Here is a 14,312-nt window from a genome sequence, read left to right as displayed (position 1 = left end):
AGTACATACATTTTTCTGTAGAAAATGTAGTCAACCATCATAGACAAGTGGACCTTGTATATTCTGTACTTACTGCTTATTGCACTTCTGGTTAGATTCTAACTGCATTTCGTTGCCTTATACCTTACATGTACAATGACAATAAAGTTGAATCTAATCTAATTATTAATAGTGTGTCTCTGTGATCTCAACTTGGCATTCCTTGTTAGGCTTCCAGCTTCATGTAAAATACAACAGCTACTAATAAGATAGTAATCTACTAAAATACTAATCTTCTAATCTCACGTGAAATGAGTTCAGTTTAAAAACCCAGGAAATTCCTTACTTTTATCAAGTGGTATTGAATATACAAAATAATTTATAAATGTATGATTTTTTATTTTTATTTCACAAACTTTTTGATTCAGGTGTGGGTTGCACATCATGATTATGTAACATAAAAGCATACAAAATTTAAATGCTTATAATAAAAAAACACAAAGAACCCCAAAAATGACAACATTTCACAATTCAACAGAACAATTTATTCAAAAAGCAGTAACATCAACAAAATGAAAGTACATAATAATTCAGTGCAAAAGTCTTTATTTTTTCAAGAAACTTGTTAGGACACACTGAATGTTCTTAAAGCATATGGATCGAGTAAAATAAATTAGTGCAATTAATATCTGATTGGTCCCTTTAACTCTAATATTGAATTTTTTGTAGTGGTACACTTGTCTACATTCATCTTGAACTATACAAAATCTGAAGCTGCTGGCATTCATTCAGCTGATGAATCTTATGCAACTCAACATCAACTCGTTTGCCTTTTTGTCCCGATTCCTGAGAAATGTTTTGCAGCTGCTAAGTTTTCATTTGTTATAAGCACACTCTGAAAGATATAGAAAATGTATAAATTCTAATACAAAAATCTAAACAAAAAGATTGATTCAATGTTACACACAACTTACTGTAGCTGGTGGCTGAATCCTTTTTTCTCTCTTTTATAAATACAAGACCTCAGCATCATCACTATTGTTATCTGTAGGCAACTGACATTTCTCAGAAGGGTTTATAGTGGCCAAAATGGCTGGTAGGGTGAAGCATGACAAGAAACGAACCTTCAAAAGCTGGTATGCTGGATTTGAGGCAAACCTTTCAGCAATCATTTTGCGGATGGCAGCTACTTGATCTTCTTCCTCTCTGTGATTTTGATATTCATCTGGCAGGATATTCACTGCAGCTGCAAGCAGAGATTGTTTATCTTTGAGCAAAGAAGTCAGTGTTTTGATGCTGGCAGCAGACGGTGGAAGGTAAGGCAAAGACAGCTCCAAATGAGGTAGAGGAATTCCACCTTTTCCATTCATCCAGTCATCTACTTCAGATGACTGCTCAGGGAATATCAAGTGAGGATTAAAGCTAACATCAGAGGGAATATCAGGAAGAGGGAGCAATGGTTCACTTGATGTTATGATTTGAGGTACTTCTAATGGAGCCACAATCTGAGGTGATGGAGCCACAATCCAAGGTAATGGATCAACAAACTGAGTTGATGGAGCCACAATACGAGGTGAAGAAGCAACAATACGAGGTGATGGAGCAACAATGTGAGCTGGTGGAGCCCCTATCTGAGGTGATGGAGCCATAATCTGAGCTAATGGAGCCACAATATGAGGATATTGAGCTATAAACTGAGGTGAAGGAGCAATTGGTTGGAGCGGTCTTCTAGAAGTAGAAAGGGGGCTCAATATTGTGTGGGGTGAACATTTCTGTTGGATGAAGGTTGGCAGCTGAATAGTTCTTACAGGAACGTAGCCATTTTCATTAACACCAGGAGACTTCGCCACTGCAACATTATTTGTTGGCTTGGATGCGACTGGTGCACTAGCCGGAGGTGCCACAGTCAAGGGAACTGGAAGAATGCTGAAAACAGCAGAAGATACTCTGGAACCAGTTGATGTAGAGGTCTGATATTGCTTTACAATGGATTCATCAGAAGAGGAGTCTGAGGAGTTCTTCATAGCTTCAATGTGTGAACTTTTCTGGTCCTCTTTAGGTGTTGGAGATAACATTTGAACACTATGTAGCACACTTTTGCTCTGTACTAAGGTCGAAGTAGGTGAAAGAGGCATCTGGATGCCTTTGGGGCTAATGTTCACAGAGGAGGAAGACTTCAGGGTATCTCTGGAGGCATTAGAGACTGGAGAACATATAAGGGCAGGATTGACAGAGGAAGCAGCAACAACAAAGGCAGATGATGATGGGTATAGACTGGTTGAGATGCATGGACGAATACGGTTATTCAGGGGGGAAATGTTTGGCACAGTTAGTGTCTGGTTGCTTGGGATATTAGCAGAAAGCGGACCGGTTACTTGTACCAAATTGGTGGGGGCAAGAATCCAGTTTACTGGCTGCGTCTGCAATGTAATGGTCTGAAAAACAACATTCTGTTTGCTTTGGTTTCGTTTCAGCGACTCTTTCTTCAGGGCTTGGACTTTCTCAGTAGGTTTGTGGATGTGTTTTGTAGAGTCCTCTACACTTGGTGATTTGGGGGTTGAGGCCATAACAGGTTGGGCAGGTGCTGTCTGCTGTATTAGTGGTAGAGGAATCTGTGATGCAGCTTGTGGTGGTGACTGTGGTAGTACTGTCCTCTGCTTGTATGGCTGTGTAATGACAAGAGTTCTGGGATGAATCAAAGCAGGGGTTGTCATCTGCCTGACTGGCTGCTGGGGAGGGTTAAAAACCACCGGCTGCAGGGGAGGTGGATGTTGAGGAGGTTCTGCAGGTTTCTTGTACTCTGCTTTCTGTTTTGCCTCTTTAATAATTGCTGACACTTTTTGAGGAAGAGCCAAATAACCATAGAAAGGAAACATTGACATTAAGCATGTTAAGGCAGAAAGAATTGGATATGTGCATTATTTATTACCTTTCAAGAATTTAAAATGGATAAATATAAACTGACATACCTGTTCTCGGTTTTGATTGAGCGATTGGCTTCTGAAAAAAGACAAGAGAGAACAACTGAACACTAATCTTAGGAGTATTACTTTCTTTGAAGAAATACTGCATACTCATCTGCACATCTGCTACAAATTATGACGACTAGGCTAAATAACTTAAGATGCTGGATTGAAAAATACCTTAATGTCGATCTTTCGCTGAATTTCAAAGACATTCCGGCAACCCTTGATATCTATTTGAAAAGCCTGTGTTAAGAAAACACAACCATGTGAAACACTGCCATCTTTATTTATTTTATTTAATCGTAACGGTTGACAAAGATAATAGGCTTACTTTGAGGAAAAACGACAACACTGATGTTTTTGGAAGAGTGATGTCTGCTGCTTTCATTCCAACAATATCACCTGTAAAAAAGATAATTAATTAATTATTGAAAAAAAAAAGCCTTGAATTTTTTACTTGTATTGTATCTGCACACTAGAGTCCTATAAACTAAACTGAACTTATTGCTTAAAGTCAGTGTGAATTGTAGTTGCAACTAATTTTAAGTCCATGGGGTTTCTGCTGGTTTTATAAATGGTTTTAATATGTAAAACAATATTTTCTAGATAAAATGTCTTTTACATTTAATCATTAGGCAAACACTTTTTGACAAGAAAAGGTAATTGCTAGTATTTGTTGTTCCAGTGCTGGTTAAAAATATGTTTTTTTTGAAAATGAGTAAAGTCTCAGATGTTCGAATTGAGATTGGGAGGTTGCAAACTTGCAGAACACAGGTTTCTGGAGGGTGCATCTCCATTATTTTGTAATTCATTTTACATAAAAATATAATAATAATTGCTTAAGGCTTGAAAATGTCTGCTCCTAAACACTAGAACTAGAATGGAAATAGCTTTGTTAACTTTTTGTTCCAGTGCAAATGTCTTTAATCATGAAACATCTACTTACTTGTTACAAGTAAAATTGATTTATGTTTTAAACATTAACAAATATACTTTATTAAAATGAAAATGTTCATATGTACTGTTGACAGATATTTGTTCTTATTTTAAGCATAAACTTAATTTTGTTAAGTCTTTCAGTACTTTTTATTTTATTTTACATTGACAACTGAAGTAAATGTATCTTCAATTAAGTATGTTATATTTGTATTGGAAAACTATTTTATTATAGATATTTTCTATAATAAAACAAAAACATGAAGATATTAATTTTGGCAATGCATGCAATATTTAATGCAATGACTATGAATTTAAGACTTTCTGCTCTAATGAGAGATGTTCTTTAAGGCTATAAATTATGGAAGGGCAAATTAAGACCTGCAGAAACCCTTCTTCAATAATGTGACATATTTTGGAATGAAACTAGATATTTAACAAGAAAAAAAAACTTTATTCATTAGCAATTAACTGTCTGATGTTTGAGGTTGCTAAAACATTGCTTCAGTACCACAAAAACCCACAAATGTTAAGGGGTTTTGTCAGAAGTGAAACAAGGGTCTATACCTTGGGAAAATGTATTTTCATTCGCTGGAGCAGGCAGGATCACATTACCAATCCATGGGGTGATGGCTTTAAGGAGGTCATTAGTAAGACTAGCCATGTTCCGAGCTGGCCTTTTTTTCTTTATATTCATTGGACTTGTTGTTTTCTCCTTTAGGTCATTTTGAAAGGAAAAATGCATACAATCAATGTAAAGTAAGTGTATTATTATATACCAAGCATGATATTATAAAGACAATACTGCCTTAATAGTCTATAAAGACTTTAGTTTTAAATCTTATAAGCTCTTAGAAAGTGCCAACTATTTTCTAACATACTTAATAATAATGGCCTAATGTTATGTACTATAAATGTTACATCAAGTATCATCTGTCTGTGTTAACCGTACCTTCTTAATAACAGAGGCTCCCTTCGACTGTAGGAAGAGTTTAATGTCACTCAGGGACACCTTGAGCATGGCATTCTCATCGTCAGTCTGCATGCATGAAATTAAATTCATTTTTAGACAGAAGCATTGCAGAACATATATATATATAATAAAAAATAATTAAAAATGGGTCTGACCTGAAAAGAGAAAGAAAACATCTTACCTTACTCTGCAAGACAGTAGGTTTTAAACCTACATAAGTTCTTTCCAGGTTTCCAAAGTGGTTCAGGACAGTATTGCGCACGAAACTGAGCATGACTTTTGGACATTTGCTCTTCTCTGATCGAATGCGGTCGAAGACAGATTTTGTAGAGGAATCATCTAGCTCATCCTCGATGGTAGGAGGACAGACCCACACAGTCCTGACAGTTCCTAGAGAATGAACTGCTGTGTTTGCATTTACAGGTATCCATTCCTTCATATCTGGCTGTACGTAGTCCTTTTGTGGTATTTCCTGTTTTTGAGGTATTTCCAGATCTTTGGGAACATCTGATTCAACATCACTGTCCATATCATTTATTATCTGGTTTTCGTCCTCGGAGCTGGTGATAATCTCTTGTTTAATTTTTCTTTTCAATACTTTTTGTCTTTTACTTTTTTGTGGCACTGTTGTCCTTTTTCTTTTTATGCCTTTACTCTGATGCTCTTTACTCTTACTCTGAAGGAAAACAACAACCACAGAATGTTTGTTTATTTTTGACATTTAATTTTCTTGAAGGATGCAAGATATACTGAAGAATGAACTTACAGCTTGTGTTAGTAATTTCCACTTGCTTAGGCACTGACAGTCAATCCGGGTTGGGATCTCTGAGGCAATCTTACTCCACTTGCCTGGAAATTAATGAGCAGATGTGCCCAAACATTTTAATACGAAGGGCCAAAAATCAAACCTGACTGAGTACCATTGCCCAAAAAATGTAAAATAATTTAAATAATGCATCAAAAATGTAAATATATATATATATATTTATATATATATATATATTTTTTTTTTCACTTACCATGAAACTATGAGCTCTGAGTAAAAGTAAAATAAAATCTGTTGGTTTAAGAATTTTTGTATGTCATTTCAAGAAGTTGAGCAGTGAAACTATTCCTTTTGTTCGATTTTCTCCATATATAATGATTTCAATGTCATGATGAACTATCTCCTCTCTAAAGTAACATCATGAGTTGGCCTCGACATAATGGTCATTAGTTATTTAAATACACTACCACATAAAAGGGTGTTATTTAGAATTGTTCTTGTTTTTAAAGTCTCTTATGCTCTCCAAGGCTGTACATACAGTATTTGATAAAAATACAGTAAAACAGTTTTATAAAATATTTTTATTTGATTGTTCTGAAACTGTGATGATAAATTATGATTATCACAATTGAACGCTTGAATAGCTATATTAATTTATATGAAAATAAGCACGTTGAAAACACTCTTCCTGAAAAAAACGTATTGCTTTTCTATGGCATTAAGACTCAAATGTCAGCTATACATGGTTTTGTTTTCTTCTATAAATTAAAAAAGAAAATATGCATGTTATTATAATGTTATTCTAAAACAAAAATTAAAACAATGGATAAACCCTTAAGATAACCTGTGGAAAGAAAATAAAAATGCATCAAGTGGACTTTTTTTTCTATTTTCTACATAATTGTGGTATCTGTAATCATAATCATGATTAGAAATTTGATTAATTGTGCAGCCCCAAATTTAAAAGCATACTAGATATTGTTTCTGCCTATTTTAAGACTTATTAATGCTAATTTGAGTTGGGGATAGTTAATTCCACAGATTTCACTTACCAACACCATATTTCTTAACTTTTTCTTTTAGTAGCTCCACCTCGTCTTCGCTCCAAGGCCCCTTTTTCACATGTTCCTGAAGACAATCCAAATACCTAAGATACAAAAATAAAAATTTTTATATTTACGTATCTAGCACTAGTCGATCCAGCCGGATTGATTTCGGTTTTTAAATTATTTCAGGGATGTTATTATGAAACATTAGTTGCAGAGCATACAGGTGCTTTTTAATGAATTAGAATGTCATGGAAAAGTTCATTTATTTCAGTAATTCAACTCAAATTGTGAAACTCATGTATTACATAAATTCAATGCACACAGACTGAAGTAGTTTAAGTCTTTGGTTCTTTTAATTGTGATGATTTGGCTCACATTTCACAAAAGCCACCAATTCACTCCATTCATCTCAACAAATTAGAATTTGATGAAATGTCAATCAGCTAATCAACTCAAAACACCTGCAAAGGTTTCCTGAGACTTCAAAATGGTCTCTGACAATCATTGACTTCACAAGGAGAGTAAGTCACAAAAATTAATTGCCAATAAGCTGGCTGTTCACAGAGTGCTGTATCCAAGCATGTTAACAGAAAGTTGAGTGGAATGAAAAAGTGTGGAAGAAAAATATGCACAACCAACCAAGGGAAGCAAACTGGGTTCAAGAATTTGAGTGAATGAAAAGAATTTTGTATTTCATTTGGAAACCAAGGGTCTGGAGGAAGGGTTTAGAAGCTCATAGCCCAAGTTGCTTTAAGTCCAGTGTTAAGTTTCCACAGTCTGTGATGATTTGGGGTCATCTGCTGGTGTTGGTCCATTGTTTGGTTTTTTTGAAAACCAAAGTCACTGCACCCATTTACCAAGAAATTTTGCAGCCCTTCATGCTTCCTTCTGCTGACCAGCTTTTTGAAGATACTGATTTCATTTTCCAGCAGGATTTGGCACTTTCCCAGACTGCCAAAAGCACCAAAAGTTGGTCAAATGACCATGGTGTTGGTGTGCTTGACTGTCCAGCAAACTCACCAGACCTGAACCCTATAGAGGATCTATGGGCTATTGTCAAGAGGAAGATGAGAAACAAGAGACCAAACAATGCAGATGAGCTGAAGGCCACTGTCAAAGAAACCTGGGCTTCCATACCACCTCAGCAGTGCCACAAACTGATCACCTCCATGTCACGCCGAATTGAGGCAGTAATTAAAGCAAAAGGAGCTCCTACCAAGTATTGAGTACATGTACAGTAAATTAACATACTTTCCAGAAGGCCAACAATTCACTAAATGTTTTTTTTATTGGTCTTAAGTATTCCAATTTGTTGATAGTGAATTGGTGGGTTTTTGTTAAATGTGAGCCAAAATCATCACAATTAAAAGAACCAAAGACTTAAACTACTTCAGTCTGTGTGCACTGAATTTATTTAATACATGAGTTTCACAATTTGAGTTAAATTACTGAAATAAATTAACTTTTCCTCGACATTCGAATTTATTGAGAAGCACCTGTTTATTTACTTTCTTAAAATGTGTCATACTGTACCGGTCACGACAAGCACTGTCAATCCTGCCTGGCACTTCCAGTCTGACTTTCCCCCATTCTTTGATGCCATATTTTGCGACAGCATTCCGCAACAACTGATATGAAAGCAGTTCGTCAAATTAGTGAAACTGATTAGTCAAATTTGGCATGCAACAGATTTGAAAACATTGTGTCTTCACTGACAAAATATGGTACAAGAGCAATGCATTAAATCAGTTTCACATTTATTGTAAGAGAGTACAATATCAATAATTAAGTCAGCTCCATACTTGGTCCTCCTCTTTGGACCAGGGGCCTTTCTTTATAGAAGGATTCAAAACGGACGTCCAGCGATATGCCAGCTGTGATCCATCACGGCCCTCCATGAAGTATGACACTGTGGAGATAATAAATAATACAAATAAATAGCCCCTATGATACATACTTATTTCCAAAGCACAACTGAAGTAAATGAAACCTGTCATAAAGGACATATTCTTGCATTTAAAGCATTTAAAAGTGCAGTCAGATGCAAGAACACATTGTGTGTGATCAATATCTTGCTGTTCCCTTGATTTTTTTCTATCTATATTATATATCAACTATTTTATTTTAAATTGGCTTATCCAAGCTGATTCCAGAGTCTGAAAGATCGGTTTCAGAAACAAATGTGCAACATTCAGCACAAGAGCTCAAGAAGACCCATATGTCTCACTCTGTATGTAGGGAATGTAGTTGCCAAATCTCATTTTTTCAACCAGTTTTCTGAGAATGTCATCTTCCTCTTTTGTCCACTCTCTCCTTCTGAAGGTCTTTGAAATGTAGCGCTGGTAAGTCTGGAAGCACATGAAAGCCGTTCTGTTTGTCTGGAAAAACAAAACAAAACATTACATATATATATGTAAAAAGTATACAAATACACATGAGGTGAAGGTAGTATTGTTAAACATATTAAAAACCTGTTAACCATGTTAACATTAGCAGCTGTTTTGAAAGTGCTTGAATTTCTCTTCCCTTACCCCAAGAGCCTCTGCGATTTTGTCCCAATGGCAGCAATTGTACTTTTCTACAATTCCTTTCAGTTTATCAATCTCGTCCTGTTTCCACACTGACTTGTCAATGGAGGGGTGTAAATAGTTCTGCCAGAACCTTTTCAAATCCTCAGCCTGTCGCAAACCTTCAAACTATCAAACACAAACAAGTTCTCTCATACTTTTGAAATTGAAAACTGACGTTATAAGACAAAACAAGATTTATATGGATGCATCTTAATAAAATAACTACATAACTTACGTCAATATTTGATATTTTCTCCCAGTCATGATCGTCATGGCGATTACCCAATAGCTGATCGTCTTTCAGGGCACTAATGATATTATAAAGTTTGATTACACATTTTATTGCACACTAAGTACACAACCATTCAAAGGTTTGGGGGTCTGTGAGGTTTTTAATGCTTTTAAAAGAAGTCTCTTATGCTGCCCAAGGCTGCTTCTATGGTATTTAATCAAAATAGAGTAAAACAGTAATACTGAGAAATACTATTATAATTCAACTGTTTTCGATGTGAATATATTTTTAAATCTGATTTATTCCAGTGATGGCCAAGCTGAATTTTAAGCAACCATTAATCTAGTATACAGTGTCACACGATCCTTTAGAAATCCAATATGCTGATTCAATGTTCAAGAAACATTTCTGATTATAATCAATGTTGTAAACAGTTTAATATGCCTATGACAAATAGGAATTTCAAAAGAACAGCATTTATTTATTTGAATTCAAAATCCTTTGTTAGATTATAACTGCATATGATTATTTCAGTAGATACACAAATAGGTCAATCTTAAGGTCCTTAAACTACCTTTACCTTATTTCTACAATTTCTTTCTCAATTAAATCCATTTGTTTTTTCAGTTCTTTTTTTCTCTCATCATCAGCTCCAGACATCTTGGCACTCAGATAGTCCAGCCTATGAATACAAATGAAACATCTCAAACTCAACATTTCTAAAAACAGCCATTTTCGACAAAAATACACACATAAGGCTTACATTTACTGAGAAAGCAAACTTGCATTTCTAAATACACAACTCCTTTGTGTCCAAATAGAACAGACAGGGCAGATATTTAGGTTTGGTTTTCTGTTGTCCAGAACTCACTTGGATAATTTGGGCTGTAGCATCCGTTTCATAGTGTCTTTGGCGACTGCATTGGTCAGCAATGTTTTCTGCCAACCATCCCCTGAAAGAAATACCCAGCATTTAATTTTTATTCAAAAATCACTTAGATACAAGTTATAAATATATATATATATATATATATATAAAAAGCATGCTGTCACAAAACATACATCTTTTTATTTTCAGCTCCTCAATGGGTCTGGTACCATGACTCAGCTTTGCTTTGGTTTCTTGATTTGCTGGAGGACCCTAGAAGCAAACAAAGCAAAACGTTATATGCAAATAAATAAACAAATCATAACAATGATAATTCTGGAATGCAAGATCATAACATACCAGACCGGTGAGTTTGTCTTTGAAGTAAGGCTTCATGAAGTATCCAAGAAATTGTTTCTGAGGGGGAATTCCTGGTAAGGAGCAGCTAGAAGTGCTTGAGGCAGAGATCTGGGCCTCAATCTCTTTCTGTGGAGGCACAGTTTAAAATAAAAAGTTTTAAAATAGTTCTGCTGTAATTCAACTCATGCAATCGTGAAGGCATGAAGACTCCGTTTCAATGAACTACAGCCCTGATGTTTGTTGTTCACCTGCTGCTGATGATTCTCACTGAGGACTTGTTCCAGGACAGCTAGCTTCTCTTTCAACACCTCCTGATAGACCAAATTCATTTGCAGGCAAGTCTCCACATTTTGAGGAAGATCCAACTCATCATCATCATCATCACCACTGTCTTTATAACTCTAATAAGAGCAGAACATTACTGTATTATAAGCATTTTAAAACAATAATGGGAAAATATAATTAAAGCATGTATCCAAGAAACAAAGTGGTAACTCACAGAATCATTGTCATGTTCACTCTCTGTTTTGAAAAAAATAAAAATAAAATACACATAGAATTAATTATTTGTATAGCTGAAACAGCAGACCCAATTCCCAATAATGAATTGTCAAATATTTAATCATATATTTAAAATTCCCACTGAGAATATAAGGGTAAGTTTTCAGGCTGTTGAAAATTGATATAGACAATAAGATATTATTTACCTTCCAATACACTAGCACCAAGTGTATTCTCTAACTCTTCAATCTCCCTCTGTATCCGCAGGCGCTCTGCCTCCAAGTCATCACGCTCCTAGAGGCAATTACAAGCAATATAACAATGAAAAAAAAAAAACATTACAAGAAGAATATTAAATTTTATTTCTATAGTGTGCTTTATTTCTATAGTGACCATTTGGCTTTCTAGATTCTTACCCCTCCTTCAACTTCAGGTCCACTGTCATCAGATTCACCATCTGTCACGGAAACATTATATATTACTTTAATGCAAAGCACTGAGCACAAGTCAAAAACAAGGCTCCTACACTTTTTGGCCAAAGCAATTCTGTAACTTTTCCATCACCATTCCAGTCATTTGGGAATGGTGAGTAAGGATTTCATCAAATTATTTTTAGATCACTACTGAATCATTCAGAAAATTTTAACTTCACTTAATTAACTCACTGGTAAATTAGTGCAGTGGGATGCCCAAAAGACAGAGGAGAGACGGGCCTCTCTCTCAGTTAGGTTATACATATATCTCTCTCACCATCACTGCTGCTGTCAGATGACAGAAGGTCTGTGATGCTGCTGTCTGCACCCAGAGTACTCTCAAGAGCCAAAATCTCCCTCTGGATTTTATCCCTTTTCTCAAGTAACTCATTCGATTCCATGTTAGACAAGGAGCGACCTGAAAACATTTGACAGGTTACAACACTGTACACTTTGCCAATGCGATCTTACTCATTTGCAGGCGTGTAAAGTACATAAATATTATTTTATATTAATATCTTTTATTAATATTATTTTGGGCATATTTCACTGGTCTTAAGAGGTTCCTTTAACTACAAAACAAAGTCTGTTTTATTCTCTCCTGTCAATTTTAGTTTTACTTTCCATAAAACAATCAATAAAACCTCTGTCATTTGATCATGCATCATTTTGAATCTACAGCAATGTTTTCACCAAAGACGGACTACCGCTGAATTTAAAATGTTAAAAAAAAGTTACATAAAAAGTGTTGGTTACATATTTAAAACACTGAGAAAATGTAAAAGGTTGGTTTACAATGTCTCTTGATTTCATTTTACATACAGTTCTTAAGTCCAATGAAATGTAATAGTTTATTATTATTATTATTATAATATATATATATATATATGTATATATATATATATATATATTTTATTTATTTTTTACTTTTACTGACGTGTGCGTTTGGTTACAATCTAGATAACAGACGTTTAGAGGAGTATTTTTTTCAGTACCTACTTTCTCTATTTTTACCTGAAATATTTCATGTCTACTCAAATGTAATGCTGTGGTAATTAAGAAAATAAAGCTTTAAACAAATACATTAAAGCCATGTATATTCAATATAGATTAGAATCAAAACTACAGTCACTTCTAGACCACAGAGCAGTAAACAACAGTACATGAGTATTTGCCAAAGGGAACAAACGAACAACATATCTAACTTTAATTGTCTGTCTGTCTGTGCAGAGCGGACATGTACTTACATTAGCTTTACTTTAAATGATCATGTTGTTTCTATCAAACCAACACAACAACAAAAACACCTGCTGGATCCTGCAGCATCTCTGCACTTTTGTCTCATTCAAAATTCCCTTGACAGCAGCAAGTTTACAAAGAGTGCACTTACGGACTTTGCTAACTAGATTTACAAGTATTGCACGATAAACCAAAGTCGTTATTTTGATGGCTGTCTGCAAACAAATATTTACATAAACCGTACTTTAACTGTCAAGAATAATTCCTCCCTGGTAAAACTACTCTACGCTCATGCAACGTCATGTGTGTACAAACCATGGGTACACACGTGAAAGGCGCGGAAATAGAGCGTCATCTTCACTCACACTTCATAATAAAAGTCCTAGTGCTTCCCAGCTATCAAAAGAATTAGGTTTTAATATGTTCTTTACTACGTTATAGTAAATGAACATTACATTTATACATATTACTTTAATGTTTAGCATAGTTACTGTGTATGTTAAAAAAATAGATAAATAAAAAAGTTTTTGCATCTAATTAATAAAGTTAATATAACGATTTAGAGATACTAACTGTTAAAGGGATAGTTCACCCAAAAATGAAAATTATGTCATTAATGACTCACCCTCGTGTCATTCAAAACCCGTAAGAGCTCCGTTCATCTTCGGAACACAGTTTAAGATATTTTAGATTTAGTCCGAGAGCTTTCTATCCCTCCATTGAAAGTGTATGTACGGTCTACTGTCCATGTCCAGAAAGGTAAGAAAAACATCTTCAAAGTAGTCCATGTGACATCAGAGGGTCAGTTAGAATTTTTTGAAGCATCAAAAATACATTTTAGTCAAACAACAACAAAAACTATGACTTCATTGTCTTCTCTTTCGGGTCTGTTGTGAGCGCGTTCACTGCAGTGTAGTGATATCCGTTTCGTGAACGAATCATTCGATTTAACTGGTTCTTCTTTGTAAACCGGTTGAACCAGTTCACCAAATCGAACTGAATCGTTTGAAACGGTATAAATAAATATTCTCCATGAAAGCAGAGGCCAAAGCTTGTGGCCAGTGGTGTTTGGACCCAAGTCTGAACCTCTGCTTCAAGATGTAACTGGTAATCACTCAGGAGTCGTCCCAGCAGAGGGGAAAGATTTGAGACTACTTGAATGATTTTACTCTATCGTTTTATTCCAAGCAACAGGGCCGTCCGGGAACACGAAATTTGCAGGCTAGGAGGGGGTAGTGATGCTGGGTGTAACTAAAAAGGTCCCATTGAGCGGTTAGTCTCATATCGCATAATCTTATTAACTGTTTATTTCCTGAACTGCAACTTTCTTTACCACGCTATTCAGCGCCAATCCCGCCATTCAGTCAATTTCACTGGTTAAGGTAAGGTGTGGGGTAGGT

At 35.3% G+C, this 14,312-nt stretch overlaps 1 protein-coding gene across 2 annotated transcripts; it reads right to left on the bottom strand.

Moving 5' to 3' along the window:
- Positions 1-951: 951 nt before the first annotated feature.
- Positions 952-13,231, bottom strand: LOC132138538 (snRNA-activating protein complex subunit 4-like). 2 transcript variants are annotated; one of them, XM_059547683.1, is made up of 24 exons: positions 13,064-13,231; positions 11,951-12,091; positions 11,617-11,657; positions 11,407-11,494; positions 11,195-11,221; positions 10,948-11,090; positions 10,700-10,825; positions 10,534-10,612; positions 10,343-10,424; positions 10,052-10,153; positions 9,475-9,547; positions 9,201-9,365; positions 8,897-9,047; positions 8,472-8,578; positions 8,203-8,297; positions 6,673-6,767; positions 5,621-5,703; positions 5,036-5,530; positions 4,834-4,920; positions 4,449-4,596; positions 3,277-3,347; positions 3,123-3,188; positions 2,949-2,979; positions 952-2,815 (listed from the first exon to the last, which is right to left on the bottom strand). In XM_059547683.1, the coding sequence occupies exons 2-24, from the start codon at positions 12,072-12,074 to the stop codon at positions 987-989; spliced, it is 4,308 nt and encodes a 1,435-aa protein (XP_059403666.1). In that variant the 5' UTR covers positions 12,075-12,091; positions 13,064-13,231; the 3' UTR covers positions 952-986. The 2 variants fall into 2 exon arrangements, with proteins under 2 accessions (XP_059403666.1, XP_059403667.1); XM_059547684.1 differs by having other exon boundaries at positions 13,157-13,204.
- Between the last annotated feature and the right edge of the window lie 1,081 nt (positions 13,232-14,312).

The sequence above is a fragment of the Carassius carassius genome, chromosome 4, assembly GCF_963082965.1.
Source record: "Carassius carassius chromosome 4, fCarCar2.1, whole genome shotgun sequence".
Taxonomy (NCBI): domain Eukaryota; kingdom Metazoa; phylum Chordata; class Actinopteri; order Cypriniformes; family Cyprinidae; genus Carassius; species Carassius carassius.
Note: the sequence above shows the minus strand (reverse complement) of the source record. Positions and strands in the feature narration are given on the sequence as shown.